At 40.0% G+C, this 27,893-nt stretch overlaps 1 protein-coding gene across 2 annotated transcripts in view; it reads right to left on the reverse strand.

Annotated features, from left to right (window-relative positions):
• The window catches only part of SUSD4 (sushi domain containing 4), a 60,915-nt gene that overhangs the window by 23,191 nt on the left and 9,831 nt on the right, over nucleotides 1-27,893 (reverse strand). For both annotated transcript variants that reach the window (XM_015857237.3, XM_085541182.1), the window contains exon 2: nucleotides 2,564-2,776. In XM_015857237.3, coding sequence (XP_015712723.2) covers nucleotides 2,564-2,776 — 213 coding nt within the window. The remainder of the gene's footprint in view (nucleotides 1-2,563; nucleotides 2,777-27,893) is intronic.

The raw sequence follows: 27,893 nt of genomic DNA on the forward strand, positions 1-27,893 counted from the left end.
GACTTCTACCTACATCATAGATAAATCATAGGTCAATCACAGAATGGCCTAGGTTGGAAAGGACCCTAAATCCGCTAGAGCCCCATCCTTAGCCATGGGCAGGGCTGCCCCCCAGCTCAGGCTGCCCAGGGCCCCATCCAACCTGGCCTGGAGCAGCTCCAGGAATGGGGCACCACAGCTTCTCTGGGCAGCCTGTTCCCACAAACACTGTTTAAACTCCTCCTTGACTGCTCTGCTCCTGTGCTCCCCACCTCCCCATCGTGCTCCTTCCTCATGATTCTGGTCCTGGTACACACAAGAACCACTCTGAAAAGCACTTTAATAAATGGGTTGGTCCCATGATTGCCAATGAGCCTTTGTTTAGCATTTCTTCTGAATCAATAGTTATATTATGCATGGGAAAGAAGAATTTTTATTTTTTTTTAACTAAACCCTAGAATTGTTTTAAAAATACCTGAGGGTAGCACCATTAATCAGGAAAGCACTTATATGCTTGCCTCACTAAATCCTATATCAGGGTCCTACTCTTCAGTCTAAATAATCAAAAGTATTTTTCTGTACGCTTAATTTTCAGAATAGAACTTTAAGAGGACTAATCACATAATTACAGCTACGCTCAAGTTTAAGTGCTTTGCTTGATCGGAGCAGTGGCTTGCAACCGTTTTAAATTGTTCTGTGCTGAAAAGTAATGATTATCTCCTAAGCGCCTGTTGTCACATCATCCATCACGTCCTTATCTTCCAATTTCTTTTTTTTTTTTTTAATAAAAGAACACTTGGAGGAAAATTTTATCACAGTGATATTACTGGCAGCTCTGCCATTGAAGGCACTGTGATCTGAAACTTCTTTCACAGATTTCCATAGATTTGGACTGTTGGGGCTGGGAAGAGGTGCCACTATAGCACTTCATATTCAATAATACAGGTCAATGCTTATTTTAATAATGTGGATGATACAGGTGCTATTTCAAAATTTCTATTATGGTAACTCCATCACTGTTTTCTTTTTGTGGTCTGTAAAAAGATTGTACCGCATGACAGTGTTGAACACCAATATCTAAACACATCAGTGCCTTGATGCTCTTCTTCTTTCAACAGCCTGATTGTATCTGTAGCTAAATGGCTTGAGGACATAATTATCAACAGGGATGCATATTATTAGTGAGGCTGATAACTCAAGTGCATGTTTTGGTCTCATGCTGCACTGATTATGACAGCTCCAAATAATTCCATGACTCGTGTCAGGGTTTCATCCTATCTACATATGTACTTGACGTCTAGGTATCAAAGTTCCTCAGCAAGCACCACCTGATAAAATGACCATCACCCCCTTTCTTCCTATCAAGTTGATTTCTCTCAGCTATGACCTACAAATTTCTTCAAACTTGCATATAATTTCAACACTGGAAATCAAGTAAAATCTGTTCAGTGCTGTGGGTAGGGCGATTTAACCACAAGATGTGTTTACACTGCACAGTCAGCTCCCTCTAGATATCAGTAGTCACTGTTGTCATTTGGACTTCCTCCTATAATTTACCACTAAACTCTAGGGGTATAGAGTTTATTCATGCTGAGTGGTTCTGGATTACAGATAATAAGTAACTACATTTGAATGAAGGCTGTCCATTTATCTTAGATTTAATGATAGAAGGCCTCCTGAAATAGAATTTATCTTCCTCCACCTTGAAATCAGGGAGGCAATTGCTGATGTCTTCAGTGGAGAAGACACAACACTAAAATATGCACACCTGATTTAACTAAAACTTTTCACATCTGTCAATTTTAATAGCTCTGTTGACCGAAATAATTCAACATAAAGAACAAGTTATAGCTTTGATATACTTAGCTAAATAAACACTTCAGACTGATTTGAGGTATTTCTGGCCAAAATTTATATTTATGATATTCATATTAATCCTGCTTCTAAAAATTCCTGGAAGAAGAGAGTAATTTAATGCCCTAATTAGTTAAAACCAAATGCAAATTCAAAAATGCACGACAATAAAAATAAGTTGTTTTATGCATAATAGTCTGACTTATCTCAAAGTAAACTTCTACAGTGACTTTAAATTTTTGCATTTCATGCATATTTGATTTTCTTACTTGAACCATGCACATGCCATAAAATACAATTGTTTAATACTCCTGATTAGCAGGAACAGTGGCAATGGAAGTTAATTATATTTTCCTAGTAAGATATTACAGAAAGAAGTATTAAATAGGCAGTTTTAACAAATAGCTATAAACAGTTTACTGATAACAGAGATTGGTTTCTTCTTTCTCTCTGCATCAATTTGTAACTGAGTAAGATATTACTTTTTTTTTCTTCAGAATCCTTTATGTCCCTTTCAACACATAGGCACACACACAGAACCTCTCACAGTACAAACTTAACAGAGGAATGGTGATCATAGATGGGAAACTCTGGTATGTACCAACTAAGATCCATTAAAATGGACACCAGACTCCAGCTTGTGTCTCAGCACAAACCACAACAAGGACAAGGTACACATACAAATGAGAAGCACTAACACTGGTGAACTGCTTTAAGAAAACTGACTTACCTTCTTGTAGGCACACAGGTTTATCACTTGGTTTCCAGCTAAGGGAGCCATTAAAGTGTCTCACACAAAGTTTTTTTGAAGTACCATTAAGCCTGTATCCTTCTTGGCAATGAAACCGGACAACCACGCTTTCAAAGAAAACACCTGCACTGGGTGTCTTGTATCCATGTTCAGGAGCTCCAGGGTCCGCACAAGCATGGAGGTCATCAAACCCTATGTCAGACAAAGATACAATCAAATTGTGTTCATTCAGTCCTCATGCAGCTATAATCACACCTTGTCTAGGCTTCCCCATTGGTTGCTCTCCATACAGGCCTTACATCTTCCATTAATGTTCATTATCAATTATATGTGGGTACTGGGTGCTCCAGACTAGGGAAAGGACCAGCCTCCAACCACAGAACAAATACAGGGCAGACAGAAATATTTCTGTCTGGTTAACTATACATAGTTAACTATGGAAGAAGCAAGAGCAAGAACATTCCTCAACAGCTGACCTATACAAAAATTAAGCACTGACTCAATCTACCCATGGGGATAGCACAGTAATGTATCTGTAATTACTCTTGGGGACTATTGGGTTCTACAGGCCTTGTACAGTTACTGGAAAGAATAATAATATGCCAGAAGCAGAGTGGAAGAGGGAATAAAGAAAAGGGCATGAAGCCTAACTACATCACGCTTTTAAACAGAAGACAAGCTGCCAGGCACAGCGAGATTTTGAGTTGTACAGGACATCCACCAAAGGAATAAAAGACACTCTAATGCTGGAGATGTGTGTTTTCCCTATGAATCTGGCTTGGTGGCCCTACTAAACTCTTAAAACACTTTTATGAGAGTGTTGTATTACAGCATTCATGGCAGAAGGGATTTTGTAGAGCCATTTATATCCATAAAACTAACTGTAAAATAACAAACGAAAAGCCAACAGATGCAATCATTAAATGCCTGTTTATCACTTAATCAAACCTATTTCAACATCATTTGCATAAAGTGAGGTTTTTGGAGCTTGTTTTTTTTACTGCAAACTAGCAATGGTTTAGCACAGTACTGAACAAGTACTGCATACTGAAAGAGCAAAAGAATTTTGCAGGAGAAACAGCAGGGGGGCAATTAATGCTGGTGGGAGAGGTGCTTGGAGAACTCATAAATCATCACATTCTGCCTTTAAAGTTCTGATTTTAAAATAATAGCATTGGAAAGCCTCAGCTACTTCCTTTGTCATAAGCACAAAGGGCCTCCATCGTCCAGTCAGGGAGAATTAAGGTATTACAGCAGAAGACTTTTCAAAACAGATTTGTTTCCCAAACCACTGAAAGGCTCAGAAGAGCCACCAGAAGGTCTGACACTTTCCTCATTCCATCCCATGGGTCAAGGTCACTGTACTGAACTTTCCCATCAGGCTACCATTTTCAGAAGGTGAACTGAAAGCAGGATGGCCAGAACCCAGTATCAATGCCCACATCCACGCAGCCACCCCCGACCTCCAGCCTCTGCAATGCTCACATACCAATGGCACTTCAATTAAGGAGATGCCACTGGCATTTCCACTCTTTGCACTACAGTATTGCACACTAGGTATTTCAACAGCTTATTTAGCTGAGAGTTAAGTCTCAGTGCTTTCCACTTTATGTTTGAAACTTCTGGCACAGTGTTCAAGAACAGCAATGCTAGAACATTCCTGAGAGCTGTGGTGTACCAATTGACCTCAGTAACATCAGAGCTGGACCCTTTACATGACAATAATTTCTATATAGTATAACCTTATTAAGGTCAATCTTACGCTGTCAAAAATGAGTGAACACATATCTGATGTGCAGCTTGGTATAGTAAGTATTTTTGTCTTGTCATCTTTGGTTTCTTTCTGTTATCAAAGCTATGTTTTTACAAGCAGCTACTCAAAATTGTGATACAGTACTTTATTTAACGGAAGGAGCAATATCATGTCATGGACTGGACATCTTTTGCTTTGGTCATTTTAGAACCTGAATAAATCAGACAAAAAGTGTTTTCAGCCAGAGACGTAAGATAAATCTTGTGAAAGAACCATAACAATCTCATAAATGGGAAAGCCATGGTTACAGCAGAAAAGTGTTATCTAGCAGGAAAGAGTATATCAAATAAGTTTTAAAATAAGTTAGAATGACAATGAATTCTATTTCTTTACAAACCCTTCAGTGAGTCACCGGGGAAGAAAAGAATGAAATTTCACTTTGTCTCCTATACTGTTTTCATAGTTAGAAAAAGTGAAAAAAGGGATTATCAGCGTCTGCTAGTAAAAACTATGCAGAACACCTATCAGTTAAAGCAGTCAGTTTTCATAGTATCTTCAACAGCAAAAATTTAGTAAGGCCAGCAGCCATCTTCATAATCAGCACTGTGTCGCTAGCACCAATTTTATGGGATGATATTCTATGGCATTAAATCCCTTAGTTAGACTAATCTAATTAGAAGACTTTCTGTATCATGGCACCTTTAAGAAATTCTGCTTAAAATACAGCAAGCAATAACACTTTCTGATGAGGCTCAGGAGCATTGAAATTAATCATTGCCATTACATGCAGCTGGTACAGAATGTACTTCAGTTGTGGTATTTATTGTATTTTTACTGCTGGACCATCACGAGGCCATCAGAAAGTGACAATTCTTTTAACCTGGATAGAGTGGAGGTATTTTATATGGCTTTTTAATTTACCTTACATACTTGGTGGTGTTGTTGGTCAGATAAAAATTATAGCAAATGAATCAGAAGACCAAAAAATAAGCAGTGCTTTCCTTGGGGTGTAAAACAGTTACAGTCCATCCGAATGGAGTGTATTACTGGAATCCTGCACTGTACGTTCTCTCACATACAACAGTTCATCTTGTCTCTGGATGAAATGCCTGAAATATCAGAAGGCTGTTATCTGAAAAATGCCAGAAGTTCCCAAATCCTGTTCAGTTCTGAATTAAAGTAACAGCTCCTCACACTACTGGATAGACTGCTCAATCTGCAAATTCATACAGTGTGTTCTCACATCAGCTTGGAGTCTCGATAAAATATTCCGATCAGAGGTTCAACATGAGTATCTCCATTAACAGACTATTCCTTTGGAAAACAGACTTTAATGAAGTCTGTAAACTGGCAAATTGCTCATTGACAAATATAGCCATTCCCATTCCCGATGCCAGGGTAATACAGACACACTTCACCACATTTGTATGTCTGTGAGCAGTTTGCTCTGTCTGAAGTGAGCTGCAAAGACAGCCACACTCCACTGCTAGAAGAGTGCTCCCAGCAGAAGTCAAGTGGACAGAAAGGCAAGGGGTAAATTATGCATCTGCAGTCACATGTAGCCACAACTGAATTTCAGATATGCCTGAAACAAAGCAGGGGGAAGAATCCTTCCATTTATTTGCATTTCCCAGAATCTTTTTCTCAGTTTCCACCTTTGTCTTCCTCATTTCCCTCTCCCCTCATCGCCACATCTTACTGCATCCTGTAAATTCATGCTGCTGCTGAGGTGATTTCCAATCGAGATCTGATGCATTTCTGTGCCTCCAAAGCTGCTGTACAGCAATTCACTGACAAACTGCTGATGTTGTTACCTCAGAAACAGTTGCACTTGCACTAGAGAGACATCACCCTCATTTCAGTCTGTTACATACTCACAGTGAAGGAAGAGTGATATAAAATGTGTAATAATATTAAAGATATGGCCTGCTTTCTGTATTTGTCTTCAGCTGTGACAGTATGATGGAGACAGGCTTCTCATGCACCAATACCTGGACCTGGGCTCCCTCCATCACCAAATTCTATTTCAGATGCAGCAGGGGGATTCTAAGGCTTTGCAGACTGTGTCAGGACCAGGCTGCCTACACGCACATTTTGAGAGGAGCCTGCAAACACGGCTAAAGTGGGTTATCTTAGGCCAGCTCACAGTAAAAAGCCTTATTAGGATGAAGGCAGAAAGGCCACAAGTGCAAAAGCACTGAGGGCTTCCTCGTCTCATACAAAGGAAAAGTCATTTTCATCCCTTTAACAGTTTCTGCCTGTCTCTGTGAAAGCCACACAGGCACAGCATTTTGTGCCTTTGGCTGTTTATGCTTCCTTGTGGATGGTGACGTTAATTGAGCTATCCACATACCACTGTAACAAGGAAAGGAAGGATGTGCTCAGAGTAGCATCTAGCCTTGCAAGTGAAATGAAATTATAAACCTGTAATTTCATTAGTGAAATGCCTGTGAAAATCTAAACTCTCTTTAATCCCATAAGGGTCACTAATGCTTAAGCTTCCCTGAGGCTTCAGCTGCCTCAGAAAACCTGCCCTGTTTAAGATGTGAATCACAGCCTCACTGATTGTCCTTGCAGAAAGCTCCCAACCTCAGCATAGTTGGATATCCCTTCTCACTTGGCTGAGCCTTATACAGCGCAGCACAACAAGCTGCTGGAAGAGAGGGAGATGTTCAAATTACCGAGAAGAAACAGAACAGCAAATAAAAGTTCTGGGGGTGGGTACTGGGCATAATCCACAAGTTATACCTATACAATCAAGAAAATCATTAGGCTCCATTCTTCCTCAAATGAACCAGGAGTGAGACCAGAAAAATAAAACCAGTCACTGTGTAACACACATCACAGACACTAAAACATCTGTGTGCAACAACAGAGAACGTGCAAGCTGTGCAAGCAGCAACTAGTTCCAAGAGAGGCAACCCACCATCAAAAAGGCTGAAAGGCTGCCTCACTCACAATGACTCACTATTCTTATTATTCCACTTAATGTCATCTCCTCCTCCAACCCTGTGTTCTTCAACCAGCTTCAAACTGACTCACCACCCAACCCTTGCACCCTCTAAGACCAGAGGAGGTCCCGGTGCTCCCACATGTACCTCACCCAAGGAGCTTTGCACATCATGCCGATGTCTGTGCCCCCACTTGGTAATGCTTGCTTTATGTCAAGAGGACACTGTGGACGTGCCATCCTAATGAGGATGGCAGCCTGCAGCCACTCCTTGCACAGTCCTATTAGAGGAACAGCTGAAAAGGAGTAGCGGTTCAGAGATGCTCCCAAGAGCCACGGTCAACCTCAAAATCCCTTCTCAGGCATGACATGTCCTTGGGCACTCCTGTGCTAAATCAAACTGGCATATCCCTGGAAAGCCTCACGACTGCTGCTCCCTAGACAGAAGGCACGGGAAATGGAAGGCAAGGAGATAGAGCCAGGACAAACCAGGGTTTGAGAGGTTTTCCAGGAGTCACACCAGAGCTGCTTCTGGCCAGGACACCCACCAGTAGGAAAGGGGAAGGATCTGCATCCAAATGTCAGGCTCAAGCCACTGCATCAGTGACAGCAGATGCCATAACAGCATCGTTATTTCAGGGGCCATGCCTCCAATTAGGCATTCCAATTACACATCAGAACTCAGGGATGACAGCACACTGCAGCTGGTGCCTACCAGTATAGGGCAGCAGGGAACAAGCTGACTTTTATATTGATGGAGGTGATGACAATTTATAGTTTTGTATGTGAAACCTGATACAGGATCTGTCCCTTTGTTACTTGCACATGAAGCTAATACAAGTGGAAAAAGAAAAAAAAACAAAAAAAAAACCACACTTTAAATTGCTGGAAAAGGAAGAAGATGTAGAATAAAATTGGCAAAGCACTTTAGTAAACCTCAAAGAAACACTAAAAATGTGTTAGTTTCTTCTTGAAAATGAGTTTCTTCTTATTAATACCTTAAACAGCACAGGCCTGCCCCTTTAATCGTATCTACTCCTTAAAATTAATACAGCTATGTCATCTTTGTAAATAAGAATTTCATTTATAATGCAGGAAGCATTTGTTGATTCCAGCCCTTTGTAGTCTCACAACTCTGGCTGCATAATTTATGAATCCATATGAAATGTCACATGCAACTCCGTGATCCTCTGAACCTAGCATCACTTAAATAAAACAGAATAAAGCAGAAGTTAAATCAGCCCGTGGTTCTACTGACAGAGCCGAGCACTTCCCACCATAGTTTATTTTGGTTACAGAGAGTCATCATTGCTCTCCTGGTGTGTGTCAGGGTGAATAAGAGCCAACTTATCACAGAAGGAAGACCACAGCATCCTATACTATTATACTGGCATTTAGCTCTGGAAGAATTTAGAATGGTGGCACGTGCATGCTCAGGCCCAACCTGAGGCTTGTCCTGCTCAAGCATTAAGCAGAAATAAGTGAAAATCTGAAACCAGGGCCTGCTTAACTTTCTGCAGATATAAAGTAAATTATCTTCTTCTTTTCCATTCATACAGTTAGTTCAGTTTAATGATTGCTTCTATTCAAGCTGCAGTCTCTAGCAGGACTTCAAAAAGGATGAAACTGGATTTTTCTTTTCTATGCTGTGAAAAAGAAGAAGGTGAAAATGAGCAACTCCTGCCAGTTCAGTTCCTTTGTGTTTTCTTCTTTTCTTTTTACTGATAATACTTCAGGTTTCAAACTGGATTTTAAATACAGAATTTGCTTACATACACTTATTTTTGTCAATGTTTACCACATAGATTAATCTTAACTGCTTCAAAGTGGTTCTTTGTCCGAATGCTATTTCCACGCTTTTTATCTGAATTCTGAACAACTCTCAATTGTGGCTTCAGACAAACACACTTTGAAGTGGATGATGAGTTTTCTAAACAATCTGATTAAAAATCAATCAATCAAATCAAAATCTTTTACCATAATAAAACCAAGGATGCAGTAAATGCACTTTAAGTTCTACCTCTCCTTCGACAAACAAGCACATATCTAACACATCCTCTCATTCAGCTTAAGGAACTATAATAAAGGTTACACTTGCCAACACATGTTTGTTTCCTAGTGACCCAGAAGAACCATCATAAGGAATTAAATAAGTAAAAATTAAACATATGACACATGAACATATTGCTCAGGCCAAGATTTCCTTTTTACTGATCCAAATGTATAGGCAAGCTCATTATTTTGATTTAAATCAACCAACCCCACTTGTATTTTGTTCCTCACACATAACACTTTATATATTATGAGTCTAACGATTTCATTAGAGTTGCAATATTGTCAATGTGGGAATCCAGCCTTAGGTCACTGAACAGGATTAATAACAGCACAGAAAGCTACTAATAAAAAGTGCCAAATAAAATAAAGCAATACTCCTATAATTTTAAGAATGTTATTGGCCAGGGGTACTTTTCAGTATCTATAGGCTCTGTCATTTATCAGTTCCCTATGTTTTGTAGTCTAGGGAAAATTAATTACCTTTACCAAGAGTTGGTTTAAACATTTTTAGTCTAGACGTGCATCGCCTTAGGAAATATAGCAAAACAAACAAACAAACAAACCCAGCAACATAACAAATGGATCATGAGTTACTACAGTAATATTTCTCGTAGGCCAACAGCGTATAACATTATTCATCATTGCAAATCTGAAGTAATGAAATGCCACCTACAACATCCAGTAGAGAACCATCATTCTGGGGGCTGATATTTACTCTTGAATCAGTTACAGACTTCTCTACATAGTGTCACATGTTTACTGCACACAGTAGTATGGTAATTCAACATTTTTTTTGCATTTCAGCTGTGAAATAGAAATTGATTTATACTTTCCCCCTAAGAACAAGCAGAATTGCATGTAGAGACAATCAGGATTAATATGTGAATATTATAATTATTGTAACTTTTTAATAAAATGCACAGTAGAGAAAACTGGGAGACATGGGATTTTAAAAGCTGGTACATACTCAATGCACGAGAGCAGGCAGACAGTAACTCCAGCTCTTGCACTTGATTCCTTATAAGTCCTCTGATGCTTCTGTATACTCTGACAGCTCTTATGCCTTACAGTGCTTTATTCTGCATGCACCTATCCACAGTATTAGAAACTGTGACCTTTCCTCTTAGATGTGAACTGCATCACAGTCATCCATGCCTTATTTGCATCTTCCTCTTCTTTTGAATGTGCACTATTTGAGAACAATCTGGAAGACTACAACACTGCAGAGTTCATCTGCTTGGCTTTTGACAAGGGCTTAACAATGAACCAATAAACAGGCAAGAAGTGGATGCATTGCTTGCTGCCTAATTATTTGGTAAGCCGTGGTTTTGCTGGCCCACTTGGTATCTTACAAGCGAGGACTGCCACATTCCCTTTCAACTTTGTTCCAGATCACACAGTAAAACACTTCTACTTGAATAGGCTTTCTACTCAGATAATATCCATGGGAAAAAAATACACTGACAGATTTTGGCCCCAGTATGGACTAAAGGAGAACTTCTGATTTATAAGTTGAAAAGTGACTTTATGTGCCTATATTTTGCTAGTGCTGCCAGCATTAGGCACCAGTTTTAGTTTGTTGTTTGCCTTCACAAGAATAATAGCAAGATTGCTTCTTATTTTGACAGAACAAGACAAAACCACCAAACTGTATAGAAAAGAAGACGCACAGATAATGAAGCACTGTCATCATCGTGAAACAGTTGTTACTTATAATTATTCATTTTAAGTGCCCTGTCCTGTGAGTTATTCTGTCCATAGTGCAAAGACTGGGAAAAAAAAAAATCAGAGGCAGGCAGATGATGCAGAAGCATATTTATTCCTTCCCTTTTGACTCAGAATCATATTCACTTCAATTCAGTTCAATAAGGTTTGCCCTGAGACCCCTCTTCATCAGACTGAACCAGCCCAGTTCCCTCAGCTGCTCACCATAATACCTGTACTCCAGACCCTTCACACCTTTGCTGTCTTTCTTTGTAAACACAGTTATTAGTAATAACTACATAACTGCAATTAGTAATAATTATTCAACTTCAATAATTATTATTATTCTACGGTTCCCTAGATCCCTCTTTTCCACATACAATTTTCCAGGCCTTCTCCATAGGGGGCCTTCTAAATTGTTTCAGTGACAAACGTCAAAGGCACATTCTCAATATTTGTGGCAAGGTTTTTAAGATGAAAATCTTACAAATCTTTAGTGTGTAAAGAACCCTCTGGTCCAATATTTCCCCTTTCAACACAATCTGCTTCCTCTCTTGCCATTTTCTTATCAGTTGTGCAGTTCTCCTATTAATCCAAATCTTCACATAGAGTTTCCCTGGTGGCAGTTTACTAAAGTCAAGACAGACACTATCTGCTGCATTTTCCCCGCCTGAGAAACCAGCTGTCGCCTCAAGAGATTAATAGATTAATCTGACACAACCTTTCTTTAGTACATCTATGCTTTATTTCGTTCTTAATGTACCTGCAAGATTTTTAATTTCTTTAATTTCTAAAGTGTGGTGAATTGTTCAGCTGGAGAGAACCAAGTTCTCTTTTCACAATCTCCCAGATTACAGAGATTTCCAATTTTGTTTTCCTCTGTGGGTAATACAGATACTATCTTAGGGCACTGCTGGAAGTCGCCAACTTTCAGCTATGCATATGACAACGAACTCATGCAGAACAGGAGGAAGCTGAGGACAGAAGAGAAACTGGAGGAGGAACAGCAGGAGTGACTCGGAAAAGGCACAGTGATAAGATGTAGTGACATACAAAAATATGTTTGCCTGGAAACCAGCTGGCAGCGGTTTGCATGGTGCTACCACTGAGAGAAGAGAGAAGGACGAGAAGGAGCAGTTTTAGGAGGGTTCCCAATAAGCTAAACACGGAGCTGGAGAGGAACAGGAAGGTAAAGAACCCTCAGCCACAGACAGTGGAGCAAAGAGGAAGAGCAGCACACTGAGACAAGGTCTTCAATACCAAGAAGAAACTGATGGAGTCAGAACAGTTTTGGAGTCTATTAATGCACCAGGAGAGCCTCTCAAGAGTTAACAGCCCATTCTTTTGGAACAGAAAAACCTGATGTTTCCTTCTGTTGTTCTGTCTTCTTGTTTTGTTTTGCTTTTCTGCTGACACCTCCAAAAACTACAATGTACTCTGCATTGACAACAGTGAAGTTGAAGCTGTCAGATGAAATCTAATGCCCTTTATATAATACAATCTGCTGGCAGGCACTTGAAAGACTGGGACTTTACAGCATTCCTGTGAACGCATATTAGGTAATGCTGAGATATCTGATGCTCAAAATATTTACATAAAAGCCAATCTGAAAATCACACACACTGGTTAAATTTAAAGAATACAGGCATATGCTCTTCAGAAAGTAATCACATCCCTCCCAATCATGAAAACAGATTCTCATCATTTTGAAGGACTACAGGAAGAGGAAGCTGTTACTTAATATTTTATGGTGCTATAAATTGACTAGCTGGGAGCTAGGAAAGGTCTGGAACTAGCAAAGAGATTGTTCTTCCTTCTTATTCAAGGCATAAGAGTTTTAACCACACATACAATGAATTTAGTTAGAAGTTATATTCCTTCATAGATTTGAGGATTTCTGAAGTTCCTCTTTCCCCTGACAATTAAATGGCTCTTTGCAGAGCAACAGCTGCAGCAAACCTAGTCAAAATAACAAGCATGCAGTACACAGATCCATACATACATGCTCTGCTAGAAACAGGCAGCATACTCAGATTCATAAGGATGCCAGTCCCCTAGGATATCATAATTGTGTTTGTTCTTTTAATAACTTTAGGCTCCAGTGATCAGAATAAAAACTCTAAGCTGAAGTTAATGCTTCATCCTTAGTTCACCCCACTACCCTGAATTATGTTGTAAGCGGACTTAAATGCAGGAGTCCAGCTCCCTCCTTACACCATAGACTTCAGCCACACACATGATGGGTTGCTTGATTGTATTCAGGAATTTTCTTTTCAAAGCTTACATTGTTCTTACAAAGTATTAGGCTCAGTCATTTCTTTTTATAATACCACAGATTTCCAAGTCTGCCTTCCAGCGTCAGATGAATTGCAGTCTTTACTAATACAAGCAACATACCAAGATTCTGGACTTGCATAAACAGTTATTTGGACATTTATGTTCTTCCTAATTATGATGTGTACACATCTCTAACCTTTTTCCGCAGCCCAAACTACAGAGATAGTTAAACAGCTTATTAAGAAAGCATGGTCTTTCAGTATCTACTTTGGCTACAGCACGTCAATACCGATCTTGTGATAATAAATCATTTCTTACTTCTCTTATCAGCCTTCAAATCACTGTATAACCAAGACAGGCATGTATATTACCAATTTACATGAGGGGCACTCAGTAAAACAGAGTCAGGTCAAAAACAGCACAGGCTAATAATGTGGTGGTGAACAGAAAGCCTAGTTTCCATTCAGCCAGCACCCTGTCCAACACAATGACCATATTAAGGTTAAATGAGCAGAACTTGCCTACAAATACTGTTACCTTCACTTTCTGGCCACCTTTATAAAGAAGAAAAATATATTTTTTTTTCTATCTGACACTATTCTGAGCCTCATTTGAGAGAAGAAGTGAACTGCTTTAGGAAGTTAATATTAATATCATTTGTTCAGGCCTTATTGGATTAGGCAAGCCTTGCTCTATTCTGTACAATATCCATGGATACCTTTTGTCGCCAATAATTCAGAACAGCTTCATTTCAAAACTCTCAACTTATCTGTTGACGAAGCACACTGATGCAGTCCCAGTCCCAGTTTCTTGACCATTCCTTGCTGCCTTCCAAAATTCTCCCTTAAAATCTCCTTTCTTTCTTGCCATTCTACTTAATAGGACTCATCCACTACAAATCGGCATTCAATGCATGGTATCATAATTGACTTTCTGGAGCTGCTAACACCTCCACTCTTAATACAAACCTTACCAGGACCCTGAGGGCACTGGTAGACCTTAATGGTGCTGATTGACCTCACCTGGGACACCTGCCCATACCCTCTGCCCATGAACCAGGAGATCCAAAAGTCTCAGCCCTGTGCACCCAAACCATCCTTGGGCTACACTATTAGGTGTTCCTGTCTCTGACCTCATCTTCCTGGGCCCCATGTCATAACCCCATCTCCTGCTGCCTTGACTGGGTGCCTTGGGTTGCATCTGGGTGGTTGATAAGCACCATCACCAGCACCCAGCTCTGCCCCCCTGGAGCCAGGGGGACTCTTTGGGACTGTATTGGTAAAGAAATGGTTATGGTGGGGTCACCCTCAGCTCCTGGCTCCTCTTCTGTGGAAAGCCCCACTCCCTCTGCTTCCTGCCACTAGCCAGGACACACACGTCCTCAGTTCCCTTCACTGCTTTCCCTTCCTGTTTCTGTGCAAAGTCCAAGTTCCTCATCTGTCCTCCCTATTCCCAGTTCTTTCTGTGCTCTACCTTTCTTCTGCATTCTCCCCAAGATATGCTTTAAGATGCCTTGCTTTTTCTTAGGCTTAAATTTATCTTTCTACACCACCTACCCACCCTCCATTTCTCCCCACACATCACACTGTCTTTTAAAGCCCCTCTCAAAGCCCCACTTACATCATTTATTCTTTCTGGGTGCCAGACCCAGCTGCTTTCCCTTTGAGGGTTTTTATCTATGAGGCCTTTGAGTTTAGGTTGTAAAATCCAATGACAAGAAAACATCTTTCCACAGTTGGTGGTCTCTTACATCATCTGCCCTATCTGTGGCCTGAAATTTTTCAGCTTTTAATTAATTTTCTGCATTTCGTCACAGTCACTTTCTGGAATTTCTTCGCTTGCTATTAATTTTCCATGAATACACTGCTGTACCTACAAACAGAGAGGCTGCCATTGATGTGATCTGCCTTACTGTCAAGATTATAAATACCTGTTCCTGGTACAAAAAGTACCACTCTGCTGCTGATTCTTGACTCAAGCCATTTCACAGCCCACATGCTGCTCACCAAAGGCACATCAATCACCACATGTCAGACAGAAATGACCTCCACAACCACCCACAGTAGTTAGCAGTTCTCACACTGAGACAGTGCTGCATGGTGTGAATTATACACCTTGACCTATTGCTCTTTGCCACACACACGGCATGCCTATCCTCCATGCATTTAGACCTACTGTTCTCTTAAAACACAGCACCTTGTGTGCTGTCAGCATCATGTAGAAACTTGCTGCTGGACAAAATTATATGGAGTTGTTACATCACATTGTCTGCTTAAGACTAAGATTGAAATAAAAATTAAGGGATAGCCCAGATATTCCTCAGCTACAAGAATATGGACAACTGTCATCTACTATCCTTCGTTAAAATGGCCTGAGGAGCAACCTGAATGCTTTGTTGTGTTAGAATTAGGCCTGACTATGTGAGCACAACTGCATACCTGTGTGCTGCTCAGAAAGGAGCTATGGGCATATCCTGCACACCACGTGCATGTATTCACACCCATAAATATGTACTCTAGGTTTTAGCTTTAATGTACATCTTAAAACTCAGCATGTTTCCCATTTCATATATATGATTACCCATACCATACACCACTTGCGCAATACAAAAGCCTAATTGAAAATGGAGTGAAGATGGAGGTCAAAGGATTGTATCCCATGGAAAAACTGAGGGAATGCTGATATACCTTAAAGCTTCTGTAAGCACAGATTGCTTGAAACACTGCAGTTTTCTCTTAGGCAGCAAGGGATGCTGCCTCAGCTCTGTCAGCTGCTCTGCAAGGTATGGAAGAATTACAAGTAGAGATACACCAAGTTGGGATGAATGCATCATATATTTGGAACTCATTTAAACAGTAATCAGGCAAACTCTGTCTAACAGGCAAAAATCCCATCTTGTTACAGTTACTTTTGAAATATGGCACGCTCAAATGAGGGAGGAAATTGTTTTAGGGGGATTTATAACAGTAATGAAGAGTTACATTCTTTTTGTAATGACATTGTGTGATACATTTTCTCTTCTGGGAGTCAGCTTCCAAAGTATTTTAATCTATCTCAACATTCAGCAAAACTGTGAAATCCTCATGAGTACCAGGCCTGTACATAACTCAGGTAATAGCCTTCAATTACCTCTCCATTTTGGTTTTATTTACATAGTAGATACAAGACTTGTTGAAACTTGTACCGAGCAGCGAGCCATCAAAAGAGATTTTTCCCTAATTCACAACTGTGTTCTTTGGGGACAGATGAGGGTAGAGGGGGAATCATAGAATTACCAAGGTTGGAAAAGACTTTGAAGATCATCTAGTCCAACCATCCACCTACCACCAATATTGCCCACTAACCACGTCCCACTAACCCAGTGCCACATCCCCATGGTTCAAATATCTCTAGGGACAGCAACTCCATAACCTCCCTGGGCAGCCTGTGCTACTGCATCACCTCTGTCTGAGAAGAGATTTCTCCTAATATCCAACCTGAACCCCCCACCTGGTGCAACCTGAGGGCTATTACCTCTTATCCTATCTTAGAGCAGCAGACTGCAAGGACCCAAAGGAATATAGCATTTTAACTAAAACCTTCTGAGAATCTATTCATAGCCTACAAAAATAGATGGACAACACAAGTATAAACAGCACTTTTCAAGCAGTGCTTAAAACCAGCCCCTGCTTTGGAACACAGCAGAGATGCCAGGCCTGCCTCTCACACCACCATATTTTACATATGATCTGAAAGCTCAGGGAAAAAACATACAACAGATGAAGCAAATGGGAACTGAGAGATGCATTTTTGAAAGCAACATCATTATTTAAAGAAAAAAAAAATCTGCACATTACACTATTTTTATTTTTTAAAGAAAAGTCAAAGCTTACAGACTTTTTCCACACCAGGTGAGATAACAGCTCTTATTCTTTAAATAGTCAAAAAGGGGGGCTATGTTTTCAAACAGTAGATCTCGTGTTCTGCTCCTACGTGAAATTACTACTCAGTAGCAGTGGTAAATGAAATATTGTAAAGTAAGGCTCATATTATGCTGAAAATTCTTCAGCTATCCCTGCAAGAAATTACCTTTTTCCTCTTCCATGTAAAACTGCATTGCTGCTCTTGCACGACTGATGTGTTCTTGGTTTTGCTTCTTTAGTTTTGGAACGCTAGTCTTATTTAAGTTAATATAACCACCAGAGGGAGCCTCTGATAACTTTATAAATAATAAAGAGCTATTGAAAGTGACAGAGAAATTAATGAAAATAATTATAGCTGAGAAATGGAGTTCCAAGAAGCAGCAGTCTCGCCTCAAGACCAAATTCTATTTCAGTGAAAGGTTTTCTAAAAAGATGGAATTTATGGTATAACTTGCTCCCTTGAAAATGGAAAGCATGCAAAGGAAGGACAAGAATAAGACTGTGATAAGAGCACCTTTGATTAACAGTTGCCTCATCTAAAAATGCACTAAACCTTCCATCTCAGCGAGTAGCTACAAGCAATTTAGATTACTCACGTGAGCCAGCCTTTTAACACTGGATATTAATACAGAAATACACTGAGGTAGTAAAATGCTATCAAATTTTCAATATCTAGATACAAAGTGTTCAGCAGATTTTGCAAAAGAAAACATACAGCCTATTTCCTATGCACAGAGCCTCTGTGTATACAGGTTTTATATGCATCATGGCTTCCTTGCCAAACAGATGGATGAAAGCAGAGTTCTTCAAAGAACAGAGTAGAGCTTTCTCAGACCTCTCAACATCTTGCACAATCTCCCTCAAGCTCCCTAGACAGCTGACCTTCAAAATGTCATTAAAAATATGAAATATTAAAAGTACACTACGAGGAAGCAGCATCTGTGTTTTATACCTTAGTCCTTCCATGGCTCTTCAGAAGAAATCTGCCTTAAAGCATATATTGCTCAGAGGATGAAAGAGGATATAGTATGTTTGTGTCTGGTAACTTCCGCAGTGCATTTATTGAAATATTCATCACTTGTTCTAGTCTCTGAACTACTTCTGAATTGCTTATGCTGTTTTTGAGAAGATGCTTGCCATATAAAGACTTTGCATGTCATTATTCTTAACTATCATCCTTCTAACCAAGAAATCTTGCCAGAGGGGCTTTACTTCACAATCATAATAACTTCGGTTTTAGATTACTTAGGGTGGAACTGGGATGTTTTCCCTTCTGTTCCTACTAAAGAAGGAAAATGTTGTTAAGCAAATACGAGGCTGTTTTGCTAGATGATGTGTGGTACATACCATACTTTCTCAAGATGCTTCTCTTATATGCTAGGGGACTTCAGTTCTTTCCCATATGCAAAGTAAATACCCTACTGGAACCCATACTGGTAACAATGATTATTTGTATTATTGCTTTTGTTCCTCTTATCTGAAATAACTCCTCATAGTAGAGTTAAAGAGGGTTAAAGTAGGTGATTGCTCTGAGAAAGAACGCAAGTATCCATAATGGGCTTAGACATAAGCAGGCTGGAAGAATGGCCTGATGAGCAATGCTGACTTCAGCTTTTTTGTAACCCGAGGGAGTGTACAATCCAATGTCCTTTCAACTTCCTCCAGCATGTCATTTACTTTAAGAAAGCAAACTGATGCTTTCTTTCATGCAGCTCTGTTCTGACCAACACTCCCCTGGGCAAAAAGGCAAGTATTAAGTATCTGCAAACCCTGATGCACTGAACACTGGCATTTGATCCAATCTTGTCAGACAAACTGCCAATAAAGCACATCTCTAGTACTCAGGCCTCGCACCTGGGCAAGTTATGTCCCTGCTCCAAAAACCCATAATACAGCAACACGTCAAATTACTTACTGTGAAAAGTAACTTAATTGGGCACAATTATATATTTTGTAAATCTTGTTCTAACATTTCCAGGAATCCTAAGCTACAAAGGCAGAAAGAAACCAAGCATAGAAAATTTCAGCCTAACAGTTGTCATGTTACAGGGCACTGAAAACAAGGATTCCTAATGAAGCAGCTTTAGCTACAGGTGTCACCACCAACTCTATCTTCCCTAACACATCTCAGTCCCTCTCATCTACACAGCTGCTCATCACACCTAAGATAATCACTGTTATATAATCAGCCCCAGCACTTGATATAAAAGTTGATGTCATGGTGATTTTGAAAAACAACGTTTCTATTAACGTGCTACCTCCAGCTCTCCCACTTGGATGACTGCAGACTGTCTCCCAGGATGTCCCAATTCCTCCCTGCAGAGGTTTTTCATGTATCTTAATAATAATTCATAACATTTCTACAGCACCTTTTACTTTCACTCCCACTGACATATTCAGCTGTGACTTTTAGAGCAGCACTAATATTGCTGAAGTTATGATTGCCTTCAGTATGCACTAAGGCAATATTTGCAGGGAAAAGAAATATATTTTGCTGGAGTAATTAAGATTGTTATTAAAAATGGACCACCTCACAGGCATGCAAGACCTTCTTCATGAACCCTGCTTCATTGTCCTTACTACAATTTTGCACTGGAAAATACTCATTTAATGGCATCCTGGCCAAATATTTGATTGCGAATATGACCTAACAAGGTTTCTGGAGTTGAAAGTTTGGAAAGATTTTATATTTAGAACCAGAAGCAAAATGTAATCAAAGTAGAAGTGTATTTCCAAAAGCCCTTCTTCTCTCCCTCTCAGCACTACTATCTTCACTGATCTCTTTTCTCTTTTGATATATATAAAAATAAGTGTGTAACTATTTAAATTTTATGCAGAAAATTAAAAGGTGAATAAATACATGTCAGAACAAAGAAGACACTGTAGATCAATCTAATGCAGCAGCAATAAAGAAGAAAATGAGATAAAGTCACTTTGCAGACCTTTTCTTAGCACTTATTTTTCCTACTGTCGGCAATCACGTGTCTGACATACATTAGCCTACTCCCAGTCATATACAGGAAAAGCCAAAATACAGTGAATAAACAACAGTGAACAAGGTCTAAAAAGCATAAATCAAATTTTCCATTTGGCATGGATATAAAAAGCTAAAAACTGAAATATCAATATGCTCAGCAGAGGAAGACATACAGATTTCTTCCACGGTCCCAGCAGCAGCTCCCCGTCTCCACACACCTAACTTCTAATGCCAAGCATAGTTCAGTTTCTCATCCCTAACTGGCATCTCTGCTGGCTCTGTGAAAGGTCACGAGGATGGAAAGCGTGATGCAGGCGCCTGAGCAAATGAAAAATCCATTTCACATTTGCGAGGTCCTTTAATACCTACTTAGATGGCAGAAATCTTTTGTCACTGTTGAACTAAGGTCACTGAATCAGGAGCTTAAAATATAACCATATTTTTATCTCTCTGTCCAGATTCAAGGTCTCAAGGCCATCATGGCTTTTATGTAAGCAACCATGACATGCCTCCAACAGAGCAGTCATTTTATTCCTACGCAACCAAAATGTGGTTGCTGCGTGTTCAGGACCAGATATAAGCAGAAATGTCTCAGAAATGTATATATGCCTATGAAATCAGTTATTTTGCATCACAATTCTTAAAACCATTCACTTTACTTCCCCGTTGCCTGCATTTGAGAGACATTCGATCTGATCTGTGCAACGGAGATGTACATCTAGGATCAACTGTCAAACAGCTAACTGTAATAGCCAGCATATTCCAATAAAAGCCAGTTCATATGACCTTCTGCATCTTTGTTTTACCAAGGCCAGAAACACTCCTGCTAAGCCATCTGTTTCTGTTATAAAAGCAACAACACAAGGACACTGAAGAACGTGAGCTGTGCCTTAACAGTTTGGTCCTACTTGCGCCAAGGCAGCATACGGTCACGTTGTGTTTCATAAAGAAAATAATGCAACAAACCACTCCTAATTTCAGCTGAGAATAGTAGCCAGACTGTGTTAAAACACCTCAGTCAGTCATAATAGCAATAACACTGATGATAAGAGAAATAACAGACCACAGTATCAGGCCATACTTACGTCTCTATAGCTTTTTATTTTCTAACAGTCACTCCATTACTTACATTGCACTATAGGGCTTTAACTCTGTACTGAAAGTGTTGCTAAATTGTTTCATCTTGATCAAGCACTATATATTTGTTCTGGAATAAAGTTATAACACATGTGAAAAGGGAGAGGAAAGGTAGATTACGTGCTGACAAAAATAAATATTTCCTAGGAGCTATTTTCAGGCTGGGATCATTCAGTCTCTTGAATTTGAGCAAAACAGTCCGCGTGAGGACTATACCTACAAATCCTGATGTATAAACCTGAAAAATTCAAATAGAAGGCCTTTGATTTTCAGCTGCTTCTTTATGTTAGGAACACACTGCAGCCTCACACCCAGCTTGCCTTGAGTCCACGTCCTTTGGACATGAGCTGCACATCACAAGTGGAGTGGGTAGAAGATCCACACTTAAATAAACACAATTTCTTGATTTAAGAAGTCACTGCTTCCAGCAAACACTAGAGCATATACTGGCATGAAGAACTGAATAATAAGCAGGTAGAATACAATATTTCACTCCAGACCAGAAGCATATCACACAGAAACCCCACAAGCTTAAATCTGTAGCAGTGTTATTTAACCAACTACTAAATAACTGCAACTGGGCTGTTAAACTTGATGTTTGGAGCATGATACATTAATGGTCAAACAAGAGGTAAAGCCAACCATACTTGCCTATTTGGAAACCCTTTTGCCTTAGTTCACCCATCTTGTAGCTCAGGTGGCATTATCCATCTATAATATCATATATATACGAACAACCTGTATAACATGCAGGCACTGTAGAACATTTACTGACAAATCATCGCACTTAGTAGTTCCCTGGCTGTAGTTGGCTCATTATGCAAGCTGAACTTTATATTTAAATACGGTGTGTGCGCACAGCATGTATCTTGGTATTTGCTTTGTTTTTTTTAAACATGTTGTTAAGGGAAAAGTGTTCTGCCATACAAACCGAAGGTGCTAAACACAATAAGCTACTGTCAGTCTTAAAACACAAACTAATTTTTTATAACTGCTGTGTTGCATAAATAGATACTTGGAGTCTGTTTAGAAGCTGATTATTTATGTAGCACTTTATAATACACTCTTCAGCAACAGCACTATTTTCATGCAAATTTGTACTGAATGTATTATTAAAATACACGCCTTTTGTCTAATATTCAGATGCGAATGGTTCAGTAGTGCTACTCTGATCAACATCAGTATTGTAAATAAAATGAGCCCCATTCAGCTGTGTTACAAATACAGAGCTGTCAGAATATTTTGTAATTAATATTTCCTGTATTTCCAGAACACTGAGCAGATGATATCTTGGTAAAGATATTTCAGTACAGCGGCCAGAAGTCACTTCCCACTGATGGTGCTATAAGGTGCTTTGGGGTTGGATCTGGTTTCCTAAGATAGCACGAAACCACAGATTTCACCTACATTTACTACAAACTTGGGGAGATCACTGGTGAAAATGAAGCCCTTTGGTTAAACCTGTTGTGCAGTTATACAGTCAATAAGCAAACAGAGGTTAAACTGATGTTCCATATGAAAGATTATTGTGATAGAAAGATAATCTATGAAAAATGGGAAATGCTCACCAATGCTGAAGGTTCACAGTAAACTCCACACAGCAGTGACTTCCAGAGAAAGAGATCCTGCCTTAGTGGCAGTCAGCCATTAAATGAGATCTGGGAGAGGTGCAGCCAGGCTCCACTCCTTTTGGTAGCACAGCTGAATTGCCTTCACCTGTGCTCCTGCAGCTGACTCATTGCTTGCCTCAGGTGGTCAATCAGAGATTCAGGCTGTGATCAATGGTTCCCCATACACCTGTGTTCTCCAACACTTTCTTTTTATGTTAATAACATTTGGTAGGTGGACAGTTGGACTAGATGATCATAGAAGTCTTTTCCAACCTTAATGACTACAGGATGTTACCTCATTTGTTAGGGTTCAGCCTTAGGCAAACCTTTTACACTGAATGAGAATATTAATACTTATGGGAGGAACTCTGGGACCTAAATGAAACCCAAGTCATCAGTTTCCAAATAAACTGCAGACCTGGTGCAGTTTTCAGAGACACCAAGAGTCTCTTATGCTAAGTTTTATAAATTACAGTATGAGGTACAGCAGAAAAAAAATTCTCATGTTAGGTATTAGTCTACTACAAGTCCTAAAGCTGGCATTGAGGCAAAAAAAAAACCTGAATAATGTACTAGATATTATATTTTAAAATATTTTCAATGTCAACATTGTATGGCTAGAAGTATACAGCCAAAAGAAAAAAACTGAAAATTGAATTCTTCTGTTCACTCAGTTCTGATGTTTTGCTTCTGATGCAGCCAAGTATAATGGTCTTTACATTCAGAAAGTACAGCAGAGAGGCCACAGCAGCAGCCCTGTGTGACAATTGGCTGTCAATGTAAAACTGTCAGGGACAGGAGAGCAATGCTGTCTCTTGGCCCATTCAGTCCTGGTTTTCCCTTCAAAACTGACAATAATTATTGGTAATTGTTGTCAGTGTCTTGGGACTATGAGGTAGATAGGTATCCCAGTAAAAGAAAGCATTCAGAGGAAAGCAGCTGTAGATCTGGAGCTAACAAGTGGTGACCTGCTGAAGGGATCAATGAACATATACAAATCCCAGCAGCACTCAGCCTGCTTTTTAACACACACCAATTTCATATTCATTTCTGATTTTATTACAAGTGAACCTTTCAAAATCCTGCTCCTATTTCTGGCAGCATAACTTTGCATTCTGCATTATATATGTATAAAAAGCAAGATAATAATGTATATTTTCTGCTCAGGCAATTGAGTAAGCAGTGGGTGTTCACATATGTGTAAACGCATATGCTCAAGCGTTCATCCATACTAACATCTTGGTTTGACAGTGGCTAGTTTTATGGGCAAGCCATCAGAAGACAGGCTGAGGCACAGTAAGGAAACCTGTCCCATCTGCAAAATGGAAGCAATCACGAGCTATCAGCAGAGACTGAGCTCACAAAGAACTTGAATCTCACAATGCAAGGCCATGCCGTTAAAGAAAATCCTATAAATAAAGCCATTTCTCATCACAGTATTGCATCCTTTATTCAAATGTCTAACATAGAAACAAGCAAGCAAAAAAATGCAGCTGTCCAAAATCTTTACCATCTGATCTGTAACTCAATGACCACTATTAAAACCCAGGAATCCTTTTGCAACCAGCCTTATGCACCAGTAATGCTATTTGCTTTTTCCTGCCAGCTCAGGTTTTTGTGTCCGAGTGGAGTATTGCAGCTGACACCATTTCTTTTCTCTGAAGAGCAGGGAAAGCAGAAATCCTCTGAGTTTCGCTTCTCTGACTGTGCAGAGGATCTGAGAAAGCTGGGAGTGCAGGTGGGCAGTGCAGTGTGCACAAACATGCCTCTGAACCCATCAAGTCACCCAATAAAAGATGTAGAAGGGATACTTGAGCTGTTAGATTCCCTAAGGTATCAGATAACAGATACATTTTTCTAGCTCAGAAATTTTTATTTTCATGTATTTAGCCTAAAATGAGAATATCTATGGGGCTTTTGGCACTGACAGCAGGCCCCGTCCACTGGATCACAGTTGATGACCCTCCAGACAAGGGTTTGGATTACGGTGTGACTCTAGAGCTGTACTATTCAGCAACTAGAAAATGCTGCAGTTTGCATGGAGAGGGTACAAATGAGCTCTGTTCCATCGTGGCACTTTATTTCCTGAGCCTGGATAGCTCCTGACAAGAAAAAGGATTTGCATCCCAGCAGCATTCAACACCCACAGACCCTGACATATTTAGCAAGAGGTACAGTGATTCAGCACACAGAAGAAGGATTAAAAATAGTGTCGTTGTGGCTAAATTGCCTCCACTGTGTCTCTAAACACTGACAACTTCAAAGCAGCCCCTTACGATACCTGAAAACTATCTGCAATTGCATGTCCACAAGCAAAGGTCATGAGACATCCTCCAGACATGAATGCAACAAGCAAAAAGCCAACAATAATCAGACAAAAGAGCCTGATGGTAGTTACTGAGCAAAATCATGCTTCCAATTCTATGCAATGCAACTTTAAAGAGGAATCGGTTAAAAAAAAAAAGCAAGAAGATTGAATTATGCAGCATAAGCTTAGCGGCATCACTGTGCCCCAGGATACCACAGAATGGATACAGAAGAGCTCAGATATACAGAGACTGATTCTGATTCCACTATCTGCAATCAATGTGTTTGCTTCGGGATAAAACATCCATAATCAATACTGAAGGAATGCCAGACAGTGCCACTCATACTTGAGTGACTGATCAAGAAATAAGTCATCCCCATGCAAAGCTTACCCTTGTGCATCTGCCAAGGTCAGTGCCACTCTGGGTTATCAGCTGCTCTAAGTGCTGGCTGACTTAAAACTGCCTAGAGCAAGCTTTAAACTTACATACGCCGTTTCTTTGACAAAATGTCTGTGTCTTGCTTTATCTAAGTTTGCAGTCCCCTGATAATGCAAGGCACATTCTTCCCCTGTATTCCATATTCTCCACCCTTTATCTGAGCCCTCTTTGGCTCAGATACATCTCCCATATGTAGCACAATGAGGCTTGATTATGGAGAACATATGAGTATCACTGAACTGACATTCATCATCATACATCTTTCTTAAGAAATAATTCAAATTAGGTCTAAAAACTGTTCTTATTATTTATTATTTTTATTCTTTTTCCCAAGAAGAGGTTTCTGTAAGTGCCATTTCCCACTGTGATTTAAATGGAAAGTAAATCTTTTCTTCACGTTCACGTACGTGCATGCAGTAATCTCCTTATCAAATACGCTGCATAGCCACTATGAGCTACTATCTAAGACCTAAAACCCATGTAATCTGAATGAAGCCTTTTGCTTTGGTCATCCTGTTAGCAAGTATCCAAAAGGCGCAGCACCTCACCAGTCAGCCCTGTCCCTCAGAGCAGCCCAGGATTTGAGTTCTCCTCCACATGCAATAAAATCAGTCACCTTTTCTGCTTTGACTATTCCCAGCAACAGTTCAGGTCCCAGAGTGTCTAAGCAAGGACCCCTGCCACACAAAAACTCAAAGAACGAGGCTGCTATGAAAGGAAACCAAAGAGATGTGTAGCATCTTGCACAAGTCCAACTGAAAACAGATACACAAAAGTTAAACCTCTCACTAAGTCCAGTTCGTTCAACAAAAGACACAACTTTTCCTGGTAAGGAAAGATGAACCTTTGATCTGCTACCTCCCCTTCAGAGCTAAAAATAATAGTGAGTCACGCCAGCAGCAGTGTGGCTGTTTAGCTTTACAAATTCGGGTCATTAGGCTTATACGTACAGAAATATTCTAATCCTGACACATTAAATGATAGTAAGAACATCACCACCAGAAAGGTTTCAAAACTCAACGCATAGTTCAAAATTAAACAAAAGTGACACAGTCAAATTCAATATGGGAGTCAAGACTGAAATTACTACTGCCACTGTGAAGTGTCTTGTAACTTCCCAGAGAATCTCCAAAAAAAAAAGGCACCCATCCAACCATTCATTTTATTTTGAAAATGGGTCAGGGGAGGAAATAACTGGACTGACAAGGCTCCATGGGAAAAGGACAAGAATGAGTGGTCTTCAGATGCTGAAAGGAGAGGCTGTATAGCCTACAAAAATAGTAGAGAAGGTACTACGGAAATGCTGAAACCTGTTTCTTCAACTGAGTATATTGAAGAAGCCAAGGGCAGGAATGCCTAAAGGAAGAATTCTTGGCCCCAGAGCTGGGAAACAGCTGGACAAATGGGAAGTGCTGGACTTTAAGGCATCCCTTCTACCAGTGTATACAAAGAGCTGGTTGAAGTAGGAGCCAGCATCCTCCACACAGCTTAAGGCAATTTCACAGTTAGGTCTCCTCACAGAGTATGGATTGGGCAAGACAGAGAACAGATGGGCAGATTTCACCCACCTGCCCAGCAACAGAAAATTTTACCAGATAGTAGCATGGACACAGACTCAATGTGGTACCAAGACAGACAGCATCCCAAGGAGCACATCAGAGAGCAAAGCACTGGAACCTTCCAGCTGGGCTGGTAGAACTGCCCATCTACATCAGACAGATGCCTCTGAGCCACATCTGGACTCTTATTTTAGAACAATGTCATAAGGCCAAATCTCATCTCATACAACCTCCGATCATCCCTACCTCTTCAACTGTCACGGTCAAGTGAAAGAGACAAAGTGAAAGAGCCAAAGATCCCTTGTAGGTACTGGCAGTGATGCTGGCTGGTCAGAGCCCAATGGACAGCTTCTGAGGGAAAAAGGAAATTCACAGAAGAAATGGAAACTTGATAAAAAGGAAAACTCCCATAGCATCATCCTATTTCCACAGAAGTTCAGATCAGGTGAAAAACAGCAAATGATATTTCCAAGGTAGCGAATAGCAGCATCGTGTTAATATCCTCAGTAAGCTGCCATTCATGTTGGCTCCTTAAACTCTGCTGCAGCTGCTTGTGCTGTTTCAGTTCCGTACATTTTATGATAACAGAATCACCTGACTGCAGAGACAGAAAAAAAAAAAAATCAGCATACAGAGAA

Source organism: Coturnix japonica, chromosome 3 (assembly GCF_054131305.1).
Source record: "Coturnix japonica strain WE chromosome 3, WE-NBRP24, whole genome shotgun sequence".
In the NCBI taxonomy this organism is placed as follows: Eukaryota; Metazoa; Chordata; class Aves; order Galliformes; family Phasianidae; genus Coturnix; species Coturnix japonica.